General features: G+C 36.3%; 5 protein-coding genes across 11 annotated transcripts; 3 read left to right on the forward strand and 2 right to left on the reverse strand.

Annotated features, from left to right (window-relative positions):
* The first annotated feature begins 21 nt into the window (after positions 1-21).
* LOC127256860 (inactive protein kinase SELMODRAFT_444075-like) lies at positions 22-4198 on the forward strand. 4 transcript variants are annotated; one of them, XM_051283082.1, is made up of 13 exons: positions 22-170; positions 435-663; positions 1193-1329; positions 1402-1499; positions 1567-1907; positions 2018-2209; positions 2286-2714; positions 2787-2947; positions 3021-3085; positions 3165-3312; positions 3385-3534; positions 3634-3732; positions 3831-4197. In XM_051283082.1, exons 2-13 carry the CDS (start codon positions 447-449, stop codon positions 3849-3851), a joined length of 2058 nt encoding a protein of 685 aa, XP_051139039.1. In that variant the 5' UTR covers positions 22-170; positions 435-446; the 3' UTR covers positions 3852-4197. The 4 variants fall into 4 exon arrangements, with proteins under 4 accessions (XP_051139039.1, XP_051139036.1, XP_051139038.1 ...); XM_051283081.1 differs by having other exon boundaries at positions 44-170; positions 514-663; XM_051283079.1 differs by having other exon boundaries at positions 2286-2947; positions 3831-4198.
* A 39-nt stretch (positions 4199-4237) lies between these two features.
* On the forward strand, positions 4238-9053 carry LOC127256861 (serine/threonine-protein kinase CDG1-like). 2 transcript variants are annotated; one of them, XM_051283084.1, is made up of 10 exons: positions 4238-4715; positions 5221-5360; positions 5916-6013; positions 6107-6444; positions 6749-7195; positions 7286-7446; positions 7524-7597; positions 7682-7829; positions 8597-8746; positions 8830-9053. In XM_051283084.1, exons 2-10 carry the CDS (start codon positions 5232-5234, stop codon positions 8905-8907), a joined length of 1623 nt encoding a protein of 540 aa, XP_051139041.1. In that variant the 5' UTR covers positions 4238-4715; positions 5221-5231; the 3' UTR covers positions 8908-9053. The 2 variants fall into 2 exon arrangements, with proteins under 2 accessions (XP_051139041.1, XP_051139040.1); XM_051283083.1 differs by lacking the exon at positions 4238-4715 and adding an exon at positions 4784-5138.
* Positions 9054-10908: 1855 nt separating this feature from the next.
* LOC127256823 (ACT domain-containing protein ACR3) lies at positions 10909-13612 on the forward strand. 2 transcript variants are annotated; one of them, XM_051283028.1, is made up of 9 exons: positions 10909-11033; positions 11124-11219; positions 11549-11623; positions 11748-11793; positions 11879-11993; positions 12075-12142; positions 12224-12826; positions 12899-13003; positions 13097-13612. In XM_051283028.1, exons 3-9 carry the CDS (start codon positions 11559-11561, stop codon positions 13436-13438), a joined length of 1344 nt encoding a protein of 447 aa, XP_051138985.1. In that variant the 5' UTR covers positions 10909-11033; positions 11124-11219; positions 11549-11558; the 3' UTR covers positions 13439-13612. The 2 variants fall into 2 exon arrangements, with proteins under 2 accessions (XP_051138985.1, XP_051138986.1); XM_051283029.1 differs by lacking the exon at positions 10909-11033 and having other exon boundaries at positions 11045-11219.
* A 1109-nt stretch (positions 13613-14721) lies between these two features.
* On the reverse strand, positions 14722-16503 carry LOC127257462 (uncharacterized). 2 transcript variants are annotated; one of them, XM_051283894.1, is made up of 5 exons: positions 16320-16503; positions 16147-16215; positions 15805-15884; positions 15490-15692; positions 14722-14864 (listed from the first exon to the last, which is right to left on the reverse strand). In XM_051283894.1, the coding sequence occupies exons 1-5, from the start codon at positions 16499-16501 to the stop codon at positions 14757-14759; spliced, it is 642 nt and encodes a 213-aa protein (XP_051139851.1). In that variant the 5' UTR covers positions 16502-16503; the 3' UTR covers positions 14722-14756. The 2 variants fall into 2 exon arrangements, with proteins under 2 accessions (XP_051139851.1, XP_051139850.1); XM_051283893.1 differs by having other exon boundaries at positions 15805-15887.
* A 1078-nt stretch (positions 16504-17581) lies between these two features.
* Positions 17582-18613, reverse strand: LOC127257203 (uncharacterized). The gene has a single exon (XM_051283583.1). The coding sequence runs from the start codon at positions 18611-18613 to the stop codon at positions 17582-17584; it is 1032 nt and encodes a 343-aa protein (XP_051139540.1).
* Positions 18614-20187: the final 1574 nt, after the last annotated feature.

The raw sequence follows: 20187 nt of genomic DNA on the forward strand, positions 1-20187 counted from the left end.
AAGGTTTCGGGGAAACCTAGAAAGAATTGTTTGGTTTGTCCCAGGACAAGAGAAGCTTCTCTAATCACATGGACGGTTTCGATTATTTCCGCCACAGCCAATGGGTCTTTTCGAGGATTCCATTTATCATCACCTCAAAGGGACAGAAAGCCATGGCGGACTAAGAGAAGGTAAAAAAAGAAAAAGAAAGGTTTTTTCTTGTTCTAGAAATCTGGAATTTGCTGTCCTTTTTCTTTCGTCGTCATTAACAATTGTACATTACTAGGATTGTTAGCAATAGAAATTGTAAATTTACATTAAGCAGAACTAAAGTATTTTCCTGGTGCATTGCCAAACTCAAATCCCCCTTTTTTCCCCTCTGTGTTGCCCTAATTTATTGAATTGGGTTTTGGGTATTGCTTGTTCAAGTCATTATCCTGTTCTTGTAAGTGTAGAGGTCATAAACAATGGCGTCTCCAAGTGCAAGGAGCGGCAGCAGCAGCAGCAGGAGTACTAATACTTTACTAATGCCAGGGCGCATTGTGATTGCTTGTGATGCTACTAAGAGCCACTATGCTCACGAATTAAAGGACATCGTCGCAAAAATAAAGGCTCGAAAGGCTATGATTCAGGAAGTAGACACGATCACCGTGCTCGGTGTCTTGCATAAAGTGCTTCATCCCAGTAAGAATTTGTGATCTAGTTGTGTTTCTCGGTGCACTTATGATTACAGTCTTTAGCTATGGCTTCTTGGTTCGATTTTCTCGTGGGATATAGTGTGATTGCTGGAAATAGTTCGAGTCTTTTGAGCAATGTACTATGAATAAGTCGCTTTTAGGATTAGGATATTGAATTAGTGACAGAGTTTGTTGTGGATATCTCAAGGTATGTTTTAATTTCGAATGTATGGATTTGTTTGTTTTCTTGCCTGAAATGTTTGTAGATGATTGATGATCTTGTTTGTTGGAATCTCTTACGAGTTGTTTTTTGATTTCTACTCGATCATATTCTTTTCAAACAACTTAGAGTCCAGATAGTATAAAATTGCCTAGAGACCGAAAAGAAACACAGAGTTAATCAAGAATTCTAGGCACTATTCTTGATTTTTACTTATTAAGTTGTTTAAATGGCTCGCTTGATCAAACACATCGAATTATGGTATTCTATGGTAGCGGTCTATTACTGATATAGATATATGTTTTCTTCTACAAAGTGGGTTTCCAAATGCAAATAGGACCTTCATCTTTCATCGGGGCACGCCTCCAAGCAATAAAAGAAGAAGTTGCAAGAATGGTTGACATATTCGTACGGATGCTACATCATAGCGCTGAAGAATGTGATGCCGATGGGGTATGTAGTTTCTTACATTCTACTTCTCTAGATTAACCTTAAATCATGTTTGTGGATATACATTTTTCATAGGTCGCCATTGAAGTTAAGATTGTTGTCGGAGCGGCGCTAAAGAATGTTGTCGTGCAAGAAGCTGTAACTTCGAATGCAACTTGGGTTGTTCTTAATAGGTATGAACTCTTTCCTTTCGTCTGTCTTTTACGATTTTGTCAATAATAATACAATTTTCTTCGGCAGGCATTTAAAAAAAGAATTAAGATTCTATCTCGGACACATACCCTGTAAAATGGCGATGGTTCTCGATAACTCTTCATTAGAGATTCTGAGGTCTTATTATTCTGACAAGGCGACTGCAAACATCGAGCAGAAAGTTTTGTACACACAATGTAAGGTTGTCTCGCCGTTTACTGTGGATAACGAGCAGCAACTCGTATCTCCGAGCTTGCGATCCATCTGCTCCCAGGAAAGCTCTGATACTGAACAAAGCTGCATTACGTCAACACTCACACCTATTGTAATGGAGCAGAACATATTGCCTCCGGAGGAATCCAACCGAAATCCTCAGCCGGAGATTGCAGGTTATAAAATATCGATCATGTTAGAATTCAATTTCATTATGTCTCGATTTAGCTACCTTCACTGTCTGAAGTAACGATCGATCCCCGCTTGATGATGGCTATTTAAACAGGTATCCATGGTGAAGTCGAAGCTAATTGTGGTAGCTCTGCTCCTCCTACAGATTTGAAAGAACAGAGCGCGCCGAATTCTTCTTATGCATCTGTTAATTCTGCTGCTACTGAGGCGAATTTCGTCCGGGATTTGATAGACTTCATTAATGACGGCGAACAGATTGCTATGCCTGATTATTTACCAAGACAAGGTAAGGGGATGCCGTCATCCTAAATATCCTGATACCCGCTTCGACGTTTTTAAAATTTTGAGCGAATTATGTGCAGATGCTGATCGAGAAGTTAAAAGTGAACCTGATGATTCGAGCGCAGAAATGCAAAATCCGAGCGGCCTGGATAAGGTCTCTGATGAACATCGTGAGCCCGAGGAGATGAAAACAGGAATTGCTCGGATCCAATGTAGTTATTCCGAGGTTCAGTCTGCAACAGACAATTTTTCGCGCGAGAATTTGCTAGGAGAAGGTGAATACGGGGCTGTGTATAAAGGTCGGCTTAGGGGCGGGGAGCTGATAGTCGCGAAAGTGCAGAAGGAAGCAGATAGACAAGCGGATTCGGAGTTTCTTTCTGAAGTACTTGTCCTAAGCATGGCGTGTCACAAGAATATCGTGATGCTTCTCGGCTATTGTCTCGAAGGAAACCGAAGCATCTTGATGTACGAATATCTCTGCAACAGAACATTGGAATGGCATTTATTTGGTAAGCAAGCAAATTTACTCGACGAAGAAGCGAATTGTGAGTATGCTTTTAGAACTTTTTTTTGCGCGGCAGATAATACCGAAGATGTTCTTGAATGGCACCAAAGACATGCCATTGCTGTTGGAATTGCAAAAGGGCTGCGTTTTCTGCATGAAGAGTGTCGGGGAAGTCCCATCGTGCATCGAGATCTGCGGCCGAGCAATGTATTTCTCACGCATGAATTTGTTCCCATGGTAAAATCTTGGTCTTTCTTCGTTGAATTTCTTCGAGCCTTTTACGCGATTGAATGTCAGTAAATTTTGGCAGCTGGGAGACTGTGGTCTTTCTACGTGGACGACAAACAAGCTCGGCGAACACTCGAAAATTCTTGAGTGAGTAATCGCGCCTCGTGGTTTTACTACATTGGCTCGAAAGAAATATTTTTGTCGAAACGGGCTTTGTCTTTTTCAGGTATCACGCGCCTGAGTATGCAGAAAATGGCATTTGTTCAGCGAAAACCGACGTCTTTGCCTTTGGGATTGTGCTGATACAATTAATCTCAGGGCGCAAGGCGACGAATCCAACGAGCGACGACAGCCACAAATCGATTCGACAATGGGTATGTTTTCTGGTTTTCTTACATTGAAGTTTAGTGAGGATCGATCTCCCGACGTCTGTTTTGGTACTTCAGGCCACGCCTTTAATTCAAACGCTCGCATTAGACGAGCTTGTTGATCCTCGACTTGGGGATTCTTACAGCACGTACGAGCTGTACCAAATGTCCCAATTGGCGTACTCGTGTGTTCAAAGTAAACCTGCTCTGCGCCCGACCATAGGAGAGGTAATTCATCATCTGCGTGTGTTTTGTGCATTTGTATCGGACAAGAATGTACTAATTGAACATTAATTCTGCATTTTCGCGCAAACCTTGCTTGTCTAGGCATTGCCGTATCTTGAGGGGAAAAGCAATCATCTAAACTACCTGCGGGATCAATTCAAGCCGGATTTTAGCAATGTGCCGAGAGCAGCCTTGCTTCAGGTCAGAACTACGTTACGATACCAAGATCTAATGCTTTTCAGTTATTACATTAACTGTACGAGATTGTCTGTCTCATCTCTCCCGTTTGTTGTCATCAGACACTCGTTGTTCAGCCGTGACTCCCTTGTTCGGACGATGATTCCATCGAAAGTCGCGGCGGACGTCCCCTGTTCAAACAACCCTGTTGTCTTGATCTTCACAAGAGAGATTTGAACTTCTTGGAAGATTTAAAATGTTGTTATGCTTTGTAAGAAAGTATTTTCTTTTCAGTTCGGACGTTATGGGAACCTTAACAACCAAGTCGTGTGTTTGATTGATTGTTTGTGGCTTGCTTTGGTGTTTTAGAAATGATCATTTGTGTACATAAATATTTGTTGTTTGGGAGATTTGTTGTGTAATAAGGATATTTTGGTTCGAGTATATATATATATATATATTTTATAGCGTGAATGAAAAGTCTATATCTGGAGTTCATTAATGATTAACAAGTATTATTGTGAGGATTATTGCACCTATTTCAAAAGGGAATTCTCAAACATCATCAAGAATTCAAGATCAAGAATCGAGGTTCATTACAAAACATAAATTATTATTAATCAGCAATTACCCAATTAATTGCATAAATTTTTGAAAAGGGGTTTCTCAAAGTAGCCCAAAATCAAATTAGTGGGATAGCCATAGCCGAAGGGGAAAGAAAAGCTCGAGGAGCAAACCGGGCAGGGTGTACGGACGCCCAAAACCCCGAAGGTTCGGAGAAATCCAAGAAGGCTATATCTGCGAGACGAAGAAGGATTTCAGACAAACGCCAAAATGGATGAGTTCGACCTTGTCCTGGAACGCCTCGAATTCATCTCCCTTTCTCATGCTCGCTGCTTCGAATATTCTCGAATTTCCGAAAGATCCTACAGAATTATTCCCCAAATCGATCTCGAAACGCAGAAACAGTTGGAAGGGTTGAGACAGAAACATCGGTGGAATTAACGGTACTGCTCAGTCATATTTCTTCAACCACTTTTTTGATTTAATTTTGATTGGATGAGCTCTCACTCTCAGCCCTAATTTCAATTTCTTGAACTGCTTCATATACTGCTCGCTCCTTCGCATTTTGAGATTATAATTCTAAGTTTCTAACCTTCTTACATCTTAGTAGATTATCCTATCCTGTCCAATTCTGTCTGAATTAGGGATGGGAAGCAGCGCTAACGATCATCATCATAGCAATAGCAATAGCTATAGGGATAGTTCTTTGATTCCTGCACAGATTATCTTTGTTTGTGATGCAACTAAGGATAGGAATCACCATGAGTTTGTTCATACTATCAGTAATATTCGCAAGCGCGGCGGCATCCTTAATCCCGGCGACACTGTTGTCGTCTTAGGAGTGCTGCATAAAGTCTTACATCCTAGTAAAGATTTTACTAGTTTCTACTGTTCTAATTGCATCGATCCTCGGATGAATTCTTAATTTATTCGATGTTGTTGTTGTAGTGGGCTACCAAATGGGGCTGGCGCCGGAGAATTTCCTCGGCACGACACACATACGTGCCATGGAAGAAGATGTGTCGAAGAAGGTTGATATGTACCTTCAAATGCTCCAGTCGAGCGCCGAGGAATGCGACGAAGTCGGGGTAAAATACTTGCTCGACTTCTTTAGTTTACTTGGAGTTTGGTTTCAATTTGTTTACTGTGCAATCGTCGCGATTTTCTTTAAAAATATACTATTTCATGTCACAAAATATTATATCCAAACTACTATTGGATCATGTCTTGTTATATTATAGCAACCTTATTTTTAGCGATTGTATGAAAGTGGCGTTTAAGTTAGCATACTATTTCATCTCACAAAATATTCCCGTTGTCTGCCTCTATGGATTACATTTACCGTCATTGTACTTAATATTAAAAATATCTTTTATATTTGTATAATTCTTTTTTCTACAAATGTCATTATATTAATACCATAACTATTTTTGTCATTTTCCTTTGATTTATACTACATTTTAATATAATAATTAATATTCAAAGATCAACACATCAAAAAGTAAATACAACCCTTAGAGTCGGATAGAGGTATTATTATATTCAAACTACTCAATCGTTAATGTTTTTATAAAAAGATACTTACATTGGATTATGTCTTGTTATATTATAACTACCTTATTTTCCGCAATTGTATAATGTAGGTCGACATCGAAGTTAAGATCACGGCCGGGACGCCTTTGAGGAAGGTAGTGGTGCAAGAAGTCGCTTCGTCGAGCGCAGCGTGGGTAATACTCGACAGGTAAGGTAGTCTGTTTTCGACATCGATGATGTCCGTAAAAAATCAAATGTTTCTCTTGTCTTCTTACACAACATTTTCCCTTACAACTGGCAGGCATTTGCGGCGAGAACTGAGGTACTACATTAAACACATCCGATGTAAGGTCGCGCTGGTCCTCGACAACCTCACGCTCGAGATTCTGCGATCTTCCAATACAAACAAGGAAATCGATTACATCGAAGATAAGGTGTATTACTCGTTGTCCAAATCCGTCCCGCCGCAGCCGGTCAGCGACAACGAGAACAAGGAACAATCGAGCATCTCGGTCAGCTACAATGCGCCGATGGTTTCCATCGATAGCAACTTCCCGACATCCTTCACCTACCAAGCCAAGGACCACACCGTTCCCTCGCAAAACGGGTTACCAAGGAATCTCAAGAAAGAAGATTCAGGTTAGAAAGGTTATTACATATTACAACATATGTGCTCCCGGGGAAAACTGCAAAAAATGTCATCTATACCTTATTATTACTTTTGTTCGGTACGCTGGAAAAATATATCTCATATGTTTGCAAAAGTCGCTATTTATATCATTTGACCGCCAAAAGATAGAAATAGCGACTTTTGCAAGCATATAAGATATATTTTGCTAGCGAGATAAATACATGACAAAAGTAATAATGGGGTATACATGACGATATTTTTTGCAATTTTTCTCTGGGCTCCCTTTTGTCTTAACACGGACAACATTCGCAGGTAATTATGCGAAAACAGAAGCTCAGTACTACGCTCCGTCTCCGAAGACGTCGAAGCTGCGAAGAAAGTCTAGTCAGCGTCGATCCTCGTCGGACGTACCAGTCCTTTGCATTGCTTGCGGAATGAAGACGGAGCTCGACTCGAAAAGATATAGCTATTCCGAAATCCAGATGGCGACCGACGATTTCTCGTCGGAAAACTTACTCGGCGAAGGCGGCTACGGCTTCGTTTACAAAGGCGAGCTTAAGGACGGGCAACTTATCGCTGCGAAAATTCGAAAGGAAGCGAGCACGCAAGGATTTTCCGAGTTCCAATCCGAGGTTTATGTCCTAAACTTCGCTCGACACAAGAACATCGTGATGCTTCTCGGGTATTGCTGCAAGGAAAATCTCAACATTTTGGTGTACGAGTACATCTGCAATAAGTCACTCGAATGGCATTTATTCGGTGAGTGAGTTTATTACACGAAGGAGGATTGTTCGAGGCGTTCAATTGATTATTGTTGTTCTTCTTTCGCTTGTTTATACTTTTTGACAGATAATTCCAATCACGTCCTCGACTGGCACAGACGGCAAGCAATTGCTGTCGGGACGGCAAAAGGGCTGCGGTTTCTGCACGAGGAGTGTCGAGGAAGTCCGATCATTCATCGGGACATGAGGCCGAGCAATATATTGCTGACACACGACTTTGTACCGATGGTTGCTTCTTACAGCTCTTGTCTTAAGGACACTCTGGCCTACTCTGTTCTGGTTTCTAACTCGTGTGTCGAATGTAGTTGGGAGACTTCGGCCTTGCGAAATGGAAAATGAGCGAGGATGACGTACAGACGAGAATCCTAGGCACGCTCGGGTGAGATTCGATTGATGTTTTATCAACCTAGTCCTTATCGGCTCCTCGTACGTTGTTGTCTTAAGACTCTTTGCTCTTGTTCAGGTACCTTGCGCCCGAGTATGCCGAGAATGGCATTGTCTCGGTGCTAACTGACGTGTATTCATTCGGTATAGTTTTGATACAATTGATATCGGGGCGTAAGGCTGTGGATTCGTCGAAAGGTGGCCAACAACCGTCTCTCAGACAATGGGTATGTAATATGATTCCCATAGTATCTATTCAAAGTATTATTTTTACTATTTTCATCTATCACACTTTAAAGTATCTATTTTTAATTTTAGAAAAAGTAATTATATATTAATTTTTACTTAAATTACAAATATATCATTACACTAAATATTAAAGACCAAAATGTCAAAAAATTCTTACACACTTCTGCTAACTACTACAATACTATTATTTCTTAATAACTACAAAACTTTAATAGTATATTTTTAAGTTACAGTCAGCATGTTGATTGACAAGACCTAAACTATAGCATAGCAAGGCAACATTTAACAAATGGACAAACAACACATTTTATATTAATATAATATAAATATAACATATGAACTGATAATATATGTCATTAGTCGACACATTGTATATCAACTACTGATCTGTACTTATTGTGTTAGACCATAGATAGACAACATACAGACAACGCATGGTAATGATATACACAATCGATACGATTTATAGGTGATGAATTCAGCACTGTACTGAATAGACATCGTGGTATGAGATAGCACGCGATGCTACTACAAGAATCACACAATTTATGTTAATATAATACATATACAACACAAAAACTAAGAGTACACGACACATTTTTATAAAACATATGACATACTTCTATAAAACACACATTTTGAATATGAACATGTAGCAGTAACCGAAATAATTGTTTATATCATACCATGTCTGGCTGGTTTGTTTTAGTCAGCACCGTAACCGGTTCCTTTTAATGTAATTAAGGCGGTGCCTCTGATCGAGACACTTGCGCTGCACGAGCTGGTGGATCCTCGGCTGGGCGAATCGTACAATACGTATCAAATGTACAACATGGCTCGGACAGCGTATTTATGTGTCCAGCCCAGCCCCGAGATGCGGCCATCGATGGCTGAGGTGAGTCATTTGATTTAATATTGTTAAATTTAGATGACAGAGAGAATATCGCGAAGAATTAATTAATTAAGTAATTAATGCAGGTGCTGCGGTTCCTGGAGGGCGATAACGATCATTTTCAGCACCTGACGGAGCAGTTCATACCACATTACAGCAATTGAAATTAATTACTTTTACTATTAAGGAATTCACTCCACATTTTGTTGTTTCTAATTATACAGAAACATCAATGGTGGTAACCTTAAATTCTTGCAACCTATATGTAATATTGTCTGTTCATTAATAAAATGTTTGCTCAGATTTAGTAGTTTTTTTTTTTTTTGGATTTTTATGTTGTATTTTGAATGAAAAGTAATTCTGTATATAATATATTTTGAAGAGAAATTGAAATATTGAATAATACAAAACTAGAAAAAGAAATAATTCAAGTAAAACAAATCCTTACACTAGTTAACGTAATTTCATCATCTCTCTAATGTCATTAGTAACGGAAAAAATAGATTTAGAAACAAAAAAAAAAAATAAAATTTTGTTACAAAAATGATTTTTTCTTATAGTGTTATATATAAAAACACAACTATAATATTCAACAATTTTAACATATATATATTTATTCAAAATTCATGAATAAATTCTAATTTCTTTTGAAAAAAAATAAATAAATTGCATTCAACATTATTCACACAAAACATTATGTTTAAAGATTTGAAACAAAAAGAAAATACAAAATTGCTTTTGTTCAATTTCTTTACTATTAAATATATATATTTTAATCTTTAAAACAAAATCTCACATTCACTTGTGATTTAGACATAGTATACCTATACCTATACAAAACTAAAGTATTATAAAGCCAAAATAAACAAATTAGATTATCAAGTAAAGAAGAGACAGAGGAACCAACAGTAAATGTGTCCACTAAAACATCATCTGTTAGTATTTCTGGGACCAGACAAACCCTTCTCACACAATGATCAATAGTAGTCAATCTATATATATATATAATTTTAAATAAATTTTTTAGAAGCATATATATCTGAGATTTTTTATAGGTACATCATGATCAATAATTGTATGTGTATATTATGTATGTATAGATTATGGGTGTTAGTGGAGAATATAATTTAATTGGCTTAGCACATAAATATATACATACATATATATATATATATTTCCCAATGAATGAATCAAAATCGATCATATATCATCTGATAGATCGATCTATCCAAACTTTAATACCTTTTTTTTAAAAAAAATAAAAAATAAAAATTCTTAAATCAAGAATTCAGTTGTGGCGGTGATTAAGAAAGGAGGGATAGCTAGGGAATGAGATTCCCTTTTTATTTTATTTAATTAACTTCTTTAACTAATTAATAATAATAATAATAATAATAATAAAGCACGATTAATGGGCAATGATTAGGATGATTAATTAATTGCTAATGATAATAATTTGATTATATATTCTAATTCTGCCCAGTGGACAAATGAATCATGCTTCTCCATACTTGAGGTTTGCCACTAATTATGTTCCTTCTGCTTACGTAATCGACCATATATATATATATATATTTATTTATTCTTATCATAAAAAAAAAATTAAAAAATTAAAAAAGAAATGCCTACAGTGATAGAAAGAAAGTTGGAGACAAAATGTGATGGGGACTTGGAATAATTATGTGGACCAAAACTGGAGTTGTCCAAAAACCGAGTTGTCCAAAAACATGGGGTCAAAAGTGTAAATTCCCCCCGCCGTCAAACGCAAATATAACAAGTCAAAGGGTGAACAGCACGCGCCTCAAGGAGCGTGAGGCGAACAGTGGCAGGAATCCACTGTTCTGTCGCGCCGCGTCACTGTCTCTCCACAGTACCTTCTCCACTGTTCTTCCATCGCCGCCGCACTCTGTCCGTTCATTACATTTTTTACACCCTACCCCACCCCCACCCCACCCTAGTGGAGAATTGGCCGTTGCACATTCACGCCACCTTAAAATTAAATAAATAAAAATTAAAAATTTAAAAATTATACCCTTTTCGTCTTCACCTCCAAATCGCTTTCCTTCTCTCGCTTTACCCGAATCGTACGGACGCTAAAACAGAACTCACTGTGCTTCAATAATAGTGGAGAGTAGTGCTCTTCCTACGTCGAAAGTCGCCATTATTTATTTATTTTATTTTTCTTCAAATTCAAACGTCATTTATTTATTAAAATTTAGAGAAATTTTATTTAATTTGGTAACTACAAAAAGCCGCGAAGTTCTTCACTCACTTCTCCGAAAGCTCGAAGGTGAATGCATCTCCTCTCTCTCTCTCTCTAACTCTCTCTCTCTCTTTTAATTTTCTAATACTGATTTGATCTTCTGTTTCTGATATGAAGTTGTTATTACAATGTAAAGACCTTTTAATTCAAGAATGGTGGGCTTGGAATTGAAGGGGCTGAAGAAATAGTCGAAGAACTTTTCTCTCATCCAAGGTAATCGACTCGACAGGGGAATAATTTCTGTAATGTTCTTTATCGATTGGATTAGATTAGATTGAATATTAATTCTGTGGCTTAGATTCAATCGATGATCTCAATCACCATTAATCTGCTTATCTTGCCTGTTCTAGGACAAGCACTTTTTAGTTAACTATGTTGTTCATCTTTCCTTGTTAGGGCAATGTTTTTGTGATGTTTTGGTGCTCTGTTGTCTGAAGAAAAAGTGATTATATTGTATTGCACAATTTGCTTATTTGGCCTAATCTGTATTGCTCGAATGCCGTCGCCCCGATCGTTGCTTAATTTAATCGTGTTTGATGCAGGGGATTGGCTATGGGTTCTTGGGCATACTTTGATCCAGAGTATGAGACCTTGAGCATCCGAATTAACCCGCCGCAGTTCGGTTTCGCGCCTTTTCTCGAACACATTATGATGTTCTTGCATCTGTTGAATTGATCAAATTGTTTATAGGATGAATCTTGATTGTCTGAATGAGAGTTTTGGATCATGTTGTTGTTGTAGGGTGTCTGTGGATAATTCGAGTTGCAAGGATTGTACTCTCGTTAAGGTATCGATGCGATGTTTTGAACGTGGTTAAATATGTTAATTTTGATAAATGATGGGATGTACCGATGTTTTTTTGTATGGTTTAGGTCGATAGCATGAACAAGCCGGGGATTTTGCTCGAGGTTGTGCAAATTCTTACAGACCTCGACCTTATTATTACCAAAGCTTATATTTCGTCGGACGGGGGATGGTTCATGGATGGTGCGCGCCCTTTTCGTTTTTGTCTGAAAAAGATCCTTCGTATGTTTGTTTACGGATCTTGTTTGTGTTTGTCGTCTGCAGTTTTTCATGTCACGGATCAGCAAGGGGAGAAAATTAGCGACCGGAGAACAATCGAATACATCGAAAAGGTAGTGTCTTGATTCAGACTGGCGAAGGTTGTCTGAATTTTTTGACGTTTTGATGTGATCGAATCTTTTGATCAATGACAGGCTTTGGGTCCGAAAGGGCAAACCTTAGGCGTGTCGAAGAATTCCCGGGAGAAAGTCGGGATCAACTCGACGATCGATTACACGGCTATCGAGCTCATTGGGAGGGACCGTCCGGGACTCTTGTCTGAAATATCGGCGGTTCTTGCCAATCTCCACATCAACGTCATTGCCGCCGAGGTTTGGACACACAACCGACGCATCGCGTGCGTTCTTTACGTCAACAACGATACGATGAACCCTGCGACGGACGATCCGTCGCGACTTTCGGCGATCGAGGAGCAGCTAAAGAACATCCTCGGCGGGTGCGGCGACAATGTGGCTCACACTAGTTTTGCAATGGCTCCGACCCACGTCGATCGACGGCTCCACCAGCTGCTATTTTCCGATCGAGATTATGAAGGCACGTTCTCCGCGACCGAGCCGGGTTGCCCCATCAAACCGAAGGTCACGATCGAAAGATGCGAGGAGAAAGATTACTCGGTCGTAACTGTCGCGTGCAAGGATCGATCGAAGCTCATGTTCGACATTGTGTGCACCCTCACCGATTTGCAGTACGTTGTTTTCCACGCCTCGATTTCCTCCGACGGCCCTTACGCCTCGCAGGTATCGCACTTTTACGATCGACTAATTCTAATCGAATGTCGAAATATTTACGTCGTTCGACTCCGAATGTAGGAATATTACATTCGCCATATGGACGGTTGCACTCTCGACTCGGAGGAGGAGAAATCGAAGGTCATCAAGTGTATCGAAGCGGCTATCAGGCGAAGAGTGAGCGAGGTAACGAACATCGAAATCGTTCTCGACGTATAATCAATCGTAAAGCTTTTAGTTGAGATGGTCATTTAACAGTTCGAAATCGAACACGTTCAGGGTTTGAGCTTGGAGCTATGCGCGAAGGACCGGGTAGGTCTTCTATCGGAAGTGACGAGAATCCTCCGGGAGAACGGGTTATCGGTGACGAGAGCGGGAATCACGACGGTCGGGGAGCAATCGACGCATGTGTTCTACGTGAGCGATGCGTCGGGGAGAGCGGTGGACTCCAAAATCATTGAAGAATTACGCAAAGAGATCGGGCACCGGATGCGGCTGAGCGTAAAGAAGGACCCGACAGCAACGGCGACAGATGCGAAGGCGGCAGCGGCAGACGGCGGCGGAGGATGGGCAAAGACGAGCTTTTTCTTCGGAAGCTTGCTGGAGAAGTTCCGAAATTGAATCGATCGATACAATTTCAAAACTTCAAAAATTCAAAACCAAAACTCAAAACTAACCCATGTATTGATGGTGTACTATGGTGTGTGTCTATCATTGCCTCTGCCTTCATGGAACAAGAGAATAAATTGCTTCATTGTAAATCGATTCAAGGGTGCATTCCGACCGTTTCTCATATTTTTACTATTCATATATATATTTTAAATATCAAATTAAAAATTTTTATTTTATATTTCATATTATATTGAAAAAATTATTTTTATATTCAAATTAATAATATACTTAAAATTAAAATACTTTTTTAAGAATTACACATTTAAAATTTAAAATAATTTGTTAGATCACAATAGATTTGAGTATACCTAAAAAAATTCAATAATCCTTTTATTTAAGATCATGTCTAATTATTCAAGTACCAGACTGAATATACGTCAAATATTGTGTACTCTAATGGGACTCAAATCTGGCTAATATATTAACGATATACCAATAGGGTGTGTTTGTTTGGGGGTTTGGATTTTGAGTTGGGATTTAAATAGTAAAAATTTTGAATTTGAATAGTTGTATGATGTGATATAAATAGGGTTTGATGTGATGTTTTGAATGTAAAATTGATTTTTTGTATAATATAAAAAATGAAAAATAGGTGTTTGATTTGATGTTTTTGGGGAAAAAAAATTGGATGAATAGTGGAAATCCACCAAAATCCTTCAAACGTGTATATGAAAAAAATAATAATAATTTCTAGCAATATAATTATGTTAAAAATATTTTTTAATTTTATTTATTTATTTATTATAAATTTTTTAATAAAAAACATAAATTTAATATACGGCGGATCTGAGTCCATGTCCGAATTTGAATTTAATTTTAAGTTAAATATTTAAAAATTATGGAAGTATTTCAAATATGTCGGATCTATCGTATCTTATTGAATATAATTAAGACTGGCCCGGTATAATCTAATCCAAGGCGAGTTTCGAGTCCAACAATATGTACTTTGTCGGGTCGGGTCCGGGTCCAGCTGAACCCGACCCATTACCTATGTATTACTTATGAATAGTGCTGCACTTTAAAAAAATTGTATATATAAACTGTATATTTTATAGGCAATAATATGTTGCAAAAAATTTGTTTCTAATTACAACAAACTGTCCTTAAAAAATGGCACATAATACACATTTAAGTTTATATAATGAAAGAATAATCAGTAACTAACTAACTATGTGGTTAGGATTATGTATTCATTTAATTTGTGATTTATACATAATTATTACATCTTGCTGGAACTAAGTAACGATCCAAATACATGTTTGATCCTTTAGTGTTGAAGACTATCATTTGTTCTTTGGGAATTTTGAGATACTTTGTCTTGATGATCCTCCATGGTTCCGACCAAGTTTTCGACCTTCTCTTCCACTTCTTGGAACTGAAACATTAAATTAAAATCTATCTTATAAATGATTTAGACTAGATCTGATTATATATATATATATATATATATATATATATTAATTTTTTTTATACTATTTATTGACAGTAATTAAAAAAAAATAAAAAATTATTATATCAAATAATTATATATTTTTAAAGCAAAACATCGAATTAAATAGTCAATGTTTTATCTTATTATTCTCGGAATTATCAAAAAAATTCAAGATTTCTAAATCTTTTATCTAAGCAAAGTCTTGATCTTGGCAATGTAAAAGTTCTATGTTGAAAACGAAATTTTAGTATTGAATAACATAAAACATGTAATGCAACAATTTAATTAATACAACTGATATTAATACTTGGATTTAATTTAGTCAAGTATATACGTCGTGTATATCTATATATATATATATATTAATTACCTTGTCATTGAATTTAAGGGTACGTTTATTTTGATTTAGTTTGAAAATTTTGGTTTAAATTTTATATTGATGAAATGTATTATTAATTATTATATATATTTTTTTTAAAAAATATAAAATTCAAATAATAGAAATTTAATGGCTAAAGAAACACACCCGTCACCCTAAATATAACTTAAAATAAAAAATAAAATTGACCTTGTCAATGGCATTTCCGACAACATAAGCATCCTTGGCTGTTTCCTCCGCCGCCACCTCGACGGCCTCCGCCACTTTCTTAAGCTTTCCACCTTCCGGAAGGTGGTCGGAGACATCCTCTGCCACCTTGTCAACCACCTCCGCCACCTTTTCAACCACCTCTACTACTTCTTCTACCGTCTTCACCGCTGTATCAACTTCCCCTATATATATATATAGATACCGATAATTTAGATTAATTTGAATTTGAATTTGAATTTAAATTAAAAAAATAATTAATTTATTGTGAAGAGATATGTATGGTAGAGTACTTACTTTTGAATTGTAGTAACGGTCCCATTTTGATGCCAAAGAAGGGTAGAATTATTGACAAAATTATTCCAAGAATCCAATTTCTGCTGCAAGAATATTTATGTTCCATAAATCCCGTAAGTTAAATTCTATGCATATTAGGGATTTATTTAATTCAAAAATATATATATATATATATATTTGTAATAATAAAGACAAAGTGTCTGTTTGATTTGTATTTAAAATACTAGTTTGATATTATATTGTATATGAATATATATTGTATTTTTATAATGAATCGTAAAATTGTATAATATAAAAAATATATATATATACATAATAAATTTTTTAAAAGAAATTACTTACAATGGAGACGAAGATGGAGGTACAGAAGGCAATGAAGTCCCTGGAGTTGAGCCGTACACATAAAAGCTTCTAAAAATATCAAACACACATAGTTTTAATGAATTATATATAAGGACAACATTCGATCATATATAATATACATTAATATATATATATATATATACATGTCTAACCTTATACCAATATTGTTATAATTTTGCGAGTAGCCACGATGTTCGAATCCACGTGTAGGTGTATAAATTCTCCGGTGTCTCAACTCTTGAGCCCTACTCAACGGAAGGGCGCGAACCGGATTGAACGGGTGTCTCGTTAATCTTGCAAACGATGACATTATGAATCGTGCTTTCGATGACATAACTAAAGAAATAAATGAAATTCGAACATACTATATTCTTGCATGTGTATATATAAAGGAACAAACAATGGAAGATTGTAACAAGGGAGTTGGAAAGTTCTTGGTACTTTCAACCAAGCTTAGCGTACACACAACAAAAATTAGGGTTGAGCAATTCAACGTTGAAATTAAGATTAAGAATGAATTAGTTAAATTAAATTAAATTCAATTTAATTCAAGTCGTGTTCTTGGAGGCTAAGGATTTTGTTGGATTATTATTATTATTATTATTATTATTATTGTTATGGTAATATTTTTTAGACACGAAGCAAATGTGCTTATTCTAATTCCTATATGTAATTTATTTAATAATTTTGATCGGGTTAATTACTTTAGCCGCCGTAGAAAATTAGACGGCTTAATTAATTCTTTTAATGGCGACACGTCAGCATTGTTTAGGATAATTAAGATTGACTGTTTCATATTTGATTAAATTCATATTTTTGAAGATGACTATGATTATTGTGCTAATAATATAATTAAGATTGACTGTTTCATATTTGATTAAATTTTTTTTTAAAAAAAAAGAAAAAGAAAATAAACTTGAAGCGGGAGGAGTTTGATACTTGGATACGGGAATAATTCTATTACAAAGGTTTCCATAAAAGGGAACAATAAAATTAGAACGACGACAACGATTTAGAACAATATTAATATATCTAAGTTCCGTAAGAAATGATTTGATGATGTGGGGTGGAGTCATGAGTTTAAACATCATTGTTGAATTTGAGATCAAATATGTCTATCCAACATAAATAATCTAATTATATGAATTTTTATTATTGAATGAAAGTGCAGTTATCAACGTGATAAATTAATAATACTAATAAAGGTATAATTATAATTACAATTATACTTTCCATATTATCAAAAAATTAGAGTGGGGTCCGTGAGATAGAGGGTCATATAAAAAAATTTTCATATAGTTTCTATTTCTCATCAATCAAAGATAGAAAAGAAGTTACCGAAGCTCAGAGCCTGCAAATTATTACGTTATATATAAAAAAAAAATATAACACAAAACAAAACAACATTAATATATCAAACACGAAACTCCTCCAAGACAACATCTTTGGCCTTGAGAGGAACATAGTACTCCCCCAAATATCCCTCCAACCGATCCGCCAAATCCAAATTACCGAAGGCGGCGCCGCCGCCATTATGACCGGCCGCCGCCGCCTTCGCCTTACAGACAAAGTACACGACGGTCTGAACGACCAGCCCCAAAAGAATCACCTTCATCAACGCCACCAAACACAGAGCCCCAATCCCAATTCTCGTCACGACACCGAAATAATAATAATCCTCGTCCTCCACGAACTCTTTAAAAAAACCGCCGATAACGGCCAACGGCGCATTCAATGTCAGAAATATAACGGTCAAACTCGCCGTCATCCCGCCGGCGTTAATCAGTCCCTTGCTCCTAACCATCGCCGCGAATCCGTACGATTCCTCCAGCACCGTCACGACGCCGGCGACTTGCCAGACGACGCTCATGTACACGAAACCGAATCCGTACGCCGCCAGTACGAGGTAGACCACGGCCTGTCCGACGAGGAAGTTGTCGGAGAAGGTCGCGAAGAATAAGAAAACTGAGAACAGGGTTACGAGGAAGACGAAATTGTAGGTGCAGAAGACGAAGAAAGTGCAGAGAAATGTGATTATTAGCCTCTTCCAGACAGTCGGGACGACGGCCGTCACGACGGCTCTGAAAGCTACGGCGGCGACGTCGCCGGAGGTGTAGATGCAGGCGACGGTGTAGACGACTGCTGACGTGGCGAGGAGGGAGAAGACGAGGAGGAATGTGAAGTAAGTTGCCTTGATGAGTATGTACACCGTCAGCGGGGATGAAACGACGTCGTCGGCCGTGGTGCTGACGTGGATGATCCGACGGTGGAGGATGTTGGAGACTTGATTGTGGGAGAGGAAGATGATGGAGAGTGGGAGGATGAGGGTTAGGGTTATTTGGGTGAAGATTTTTGGGAATCTGAAGATTAGTCTGTAAGATTCTTTGTAGATTCCTAAAAGACCCATGGATTTGAGCTCTTGTTCATCTCTGTCCATGATCATCATCGTTTGATTTGAATTCAATTTGCAATTGGGTAATTTGATCGATCATTTAATTTGGACATGATTAATTAAGGTTTGATTAATTAATTGATTATGTTTCGTTAAAAATAACGTTGGTGTTAATTTTACCTAGGAATCATCGACAAACGGCCGGCAAGGTACATCCTAGAATTTTTTACTTTTTTTTATTTTATCTTCATCTATCTCAAAATTTAATTTAATTTATAGATAAAAAGAAAATCGAGAAATAACTTCCTACTTATTTAACAAATTAAGTGCAATAGAAGTGGTACAAACCAATATATAATAGTTGATGAGTTTGGAAAAAAATTGATTTGAATTTGATACGAAATAATGTTTGATGGAATATTTTGTGAGAGAAAAAAATATAATTTTTTTTTCGAGAAACGCAGAGCTCAAATAATAAAATTTGGGAAAATATTGCTAAAGAAACATACCCTTAATGTTTGAATTGTGATGTTTAAATACATAATTATTAAAGTGCAAAATATTATTGAAATAAAATTCAAATCAAAATATTATTCATTCTAAATTAATTTTAAATTACAATCAAACAAAAATATGATCGAAATTTTGAGGTCTGCAATCGTCCTAAACATATCTATTCGGATGGCATAGACAAGATAAATTTTGTTCAATATTTTGAATTTCTTATCAAACTTCACATCTTGTCAAATGGTACAACATTACAAGAACATTCGTGGCTTGCCGACATAGATTTTTTTTTTTTTTTTTTTAGTGGTAACATAGTATTATGCAACTTAAGTAACCTTACATAGTATCAGAAAATTAAAATAAGAAAATCAAACTAACAGCAAAATAAATTTTCAATAGATTTCAAAGAAATAATAAGTAAAGTTACATCCGTAGCTAAAATCACACTGTTCCTAACAATTTATACACACATACATATATATGTATGTGTATATAAACATGCAAGTTGATAGAATCCTTTTTGAGAAAGAAAAAGTTTTATATTTTGTATTTTGGGGTCATGGAAATCAAATTCTAAAATATAAAATATTTTGTTGAATGTAATATTTTCCGTCCCAATACAATAGTCTGTTTACTATTTTTGTCCATCCCAAAATAATAGTCTTATTTTCATAAATGACCATATCACTATAAAACTACCTTTACTTTTTTTTTTTTTTTTTTATTATTACACAATTGTTACATTAATACACTAATAACGGCAAAAAAGTCTTTTACCTATACTTTTTAGCTATGTAATATCAATATTTCTTAAATCTCGTGTCGAATACAACAGACTATAGTTTTGGAACAAAAAGAATAGTATTTTTTAGAGAGAAAAAAATAAAAAAATTAAAAACACAAACATTTAAGCACATCCGAAACAAACCCCTAAATCTTTCACCCAAACTAATCTAAGAACTCTATTCTATCATATTTAACTTACAAGAAAAATAAACCTATAAATTTCATAAATAATAAGTATATATAATATATTATTTAAAAAAATAAAAATAAAAATATGTTTGATTGTTTTGACAAAAAAAAAACACACACACATCATCGAACCAACAAAAGTGTTT

This window comes from Andrographis paniculata, unplaced genomic scaffold, assembly GCF_009805555.1.
Source record: "Andrographis paniculata isolate CXL003 unplaced genomic scaffold, ASM980555v1 Contig57END, whole genome shotgun sequence".
NCBI classification, from domain to species: Eukaryota; Viridiplantae; Streptophyta; class Magnoliopsida; order Lamiales; family Acanthaceae; genus Andrographis; species Andrographis paniculata.

What these genes read in the sequence shown, in the direction of transcription:
- LOC127256860 (XM_051283078.1), top strand. Translation starts at nt 101, where the DNA reads ATGGGTCTTTTCGAGGATTCCATTTATCATCACCTCAAAGGGACAGAA. An exon ending in AAGAATGTGATGCCGATGGG is followed by an intron (nt 1,330 to 1,401) that starts GTATGTAGTTTC and finishes CATTTTTCATAG; the next exon opens with GTCGCCATTGAAGTTAAGAT. An exon ending in CGAGAGCAGCCTTGCTTCAG is followed by an intron (nt 3,733 to 3,830) that starts GTCAGAACTACG and finishes TGTTGTCATCAG; the next exon opens with ACACTCGTTGTTCAGCCGTG.
- LOC127256861 (XM_051283083.1), top strand. Translation starts at nt 4,919, where the DNA reads ATGGGAAGCAGCGCTAACGATCATCATCATAGCAATAGCAATAGCTAT. An exon ending in CACACGACTTTGTACCGATG is followed by an intron (nt 7,447 to 7,523) that starts GTTGCTTCTTAC and finishes TGTCGAATGTAG; the next exon opens with TTGGGAGACTTCGGCCTTGC. An exon ending in TGCGGCCATCGATGGCTGAG is followed by an intron (nt 8,747 to 8,829) that starts GTGAGTCATTTG and finishes TAATTAATGCAG; the next exon opens with GTGCTGCGGTTCCTGGAGGG.
- LOC127256823 (XM_051283028.1), top strand. Translation starts at nt 11,559, where the DNA reads ATGGGTTCTTGGGCATACTTTGATCCAGAGTATGAGACCTTGAGCATC. An exon ending in CGGGGGATGGTTCATGGATG is followed by an intron (nt 11,994 to 12,074) that starts GTGCGCGCCCTT and finishes TGTCGTCTGCAG; the next exon opens with TTTTTCATGTCACGGATCAG. An exon ending in ACGGCCCTTACGCCTCGCAG is followed by an intron (nt 12,827 to 12,898) that starts GTATCGCACTTT and finishes CTCCGAATGTAG; the next exon opens with GAATATTACATTCGCCATAT.
- LOC127257462 (XM_051283893.1), bottom strand. Translation starts at nt 16,501, where the DNA reads ATGTCATCGAAAGCACGATTCATAATGTCATCGTTTGCAAGATTAACG. An exon ending in CCTCCATCTTCGTCTCCATT is followed by an intron (nt 15,888 to 16,146) that starts GTAAGTAATTTC and finishes ATATTCTTGCAG; the next exon opens with CAGAAATTGGATTCTTGGAA. An exon ending in ACCGTTACTACAATTCAAAA is followed by an intron (nt 15,693 to 15,804) that starts GTAAGTACTCTA and finishes ATATATATATAG; the next exon opens with GGGAAGTTGATACAGCGGTG.
- LOC127257203 (XM_051283583.1), bottom strand. Translation starts at nt 18,613, where the DNA reads ATGATGATCATGGACAGAGATGAACAAGAGCTCAAATCCATGGGTCTT.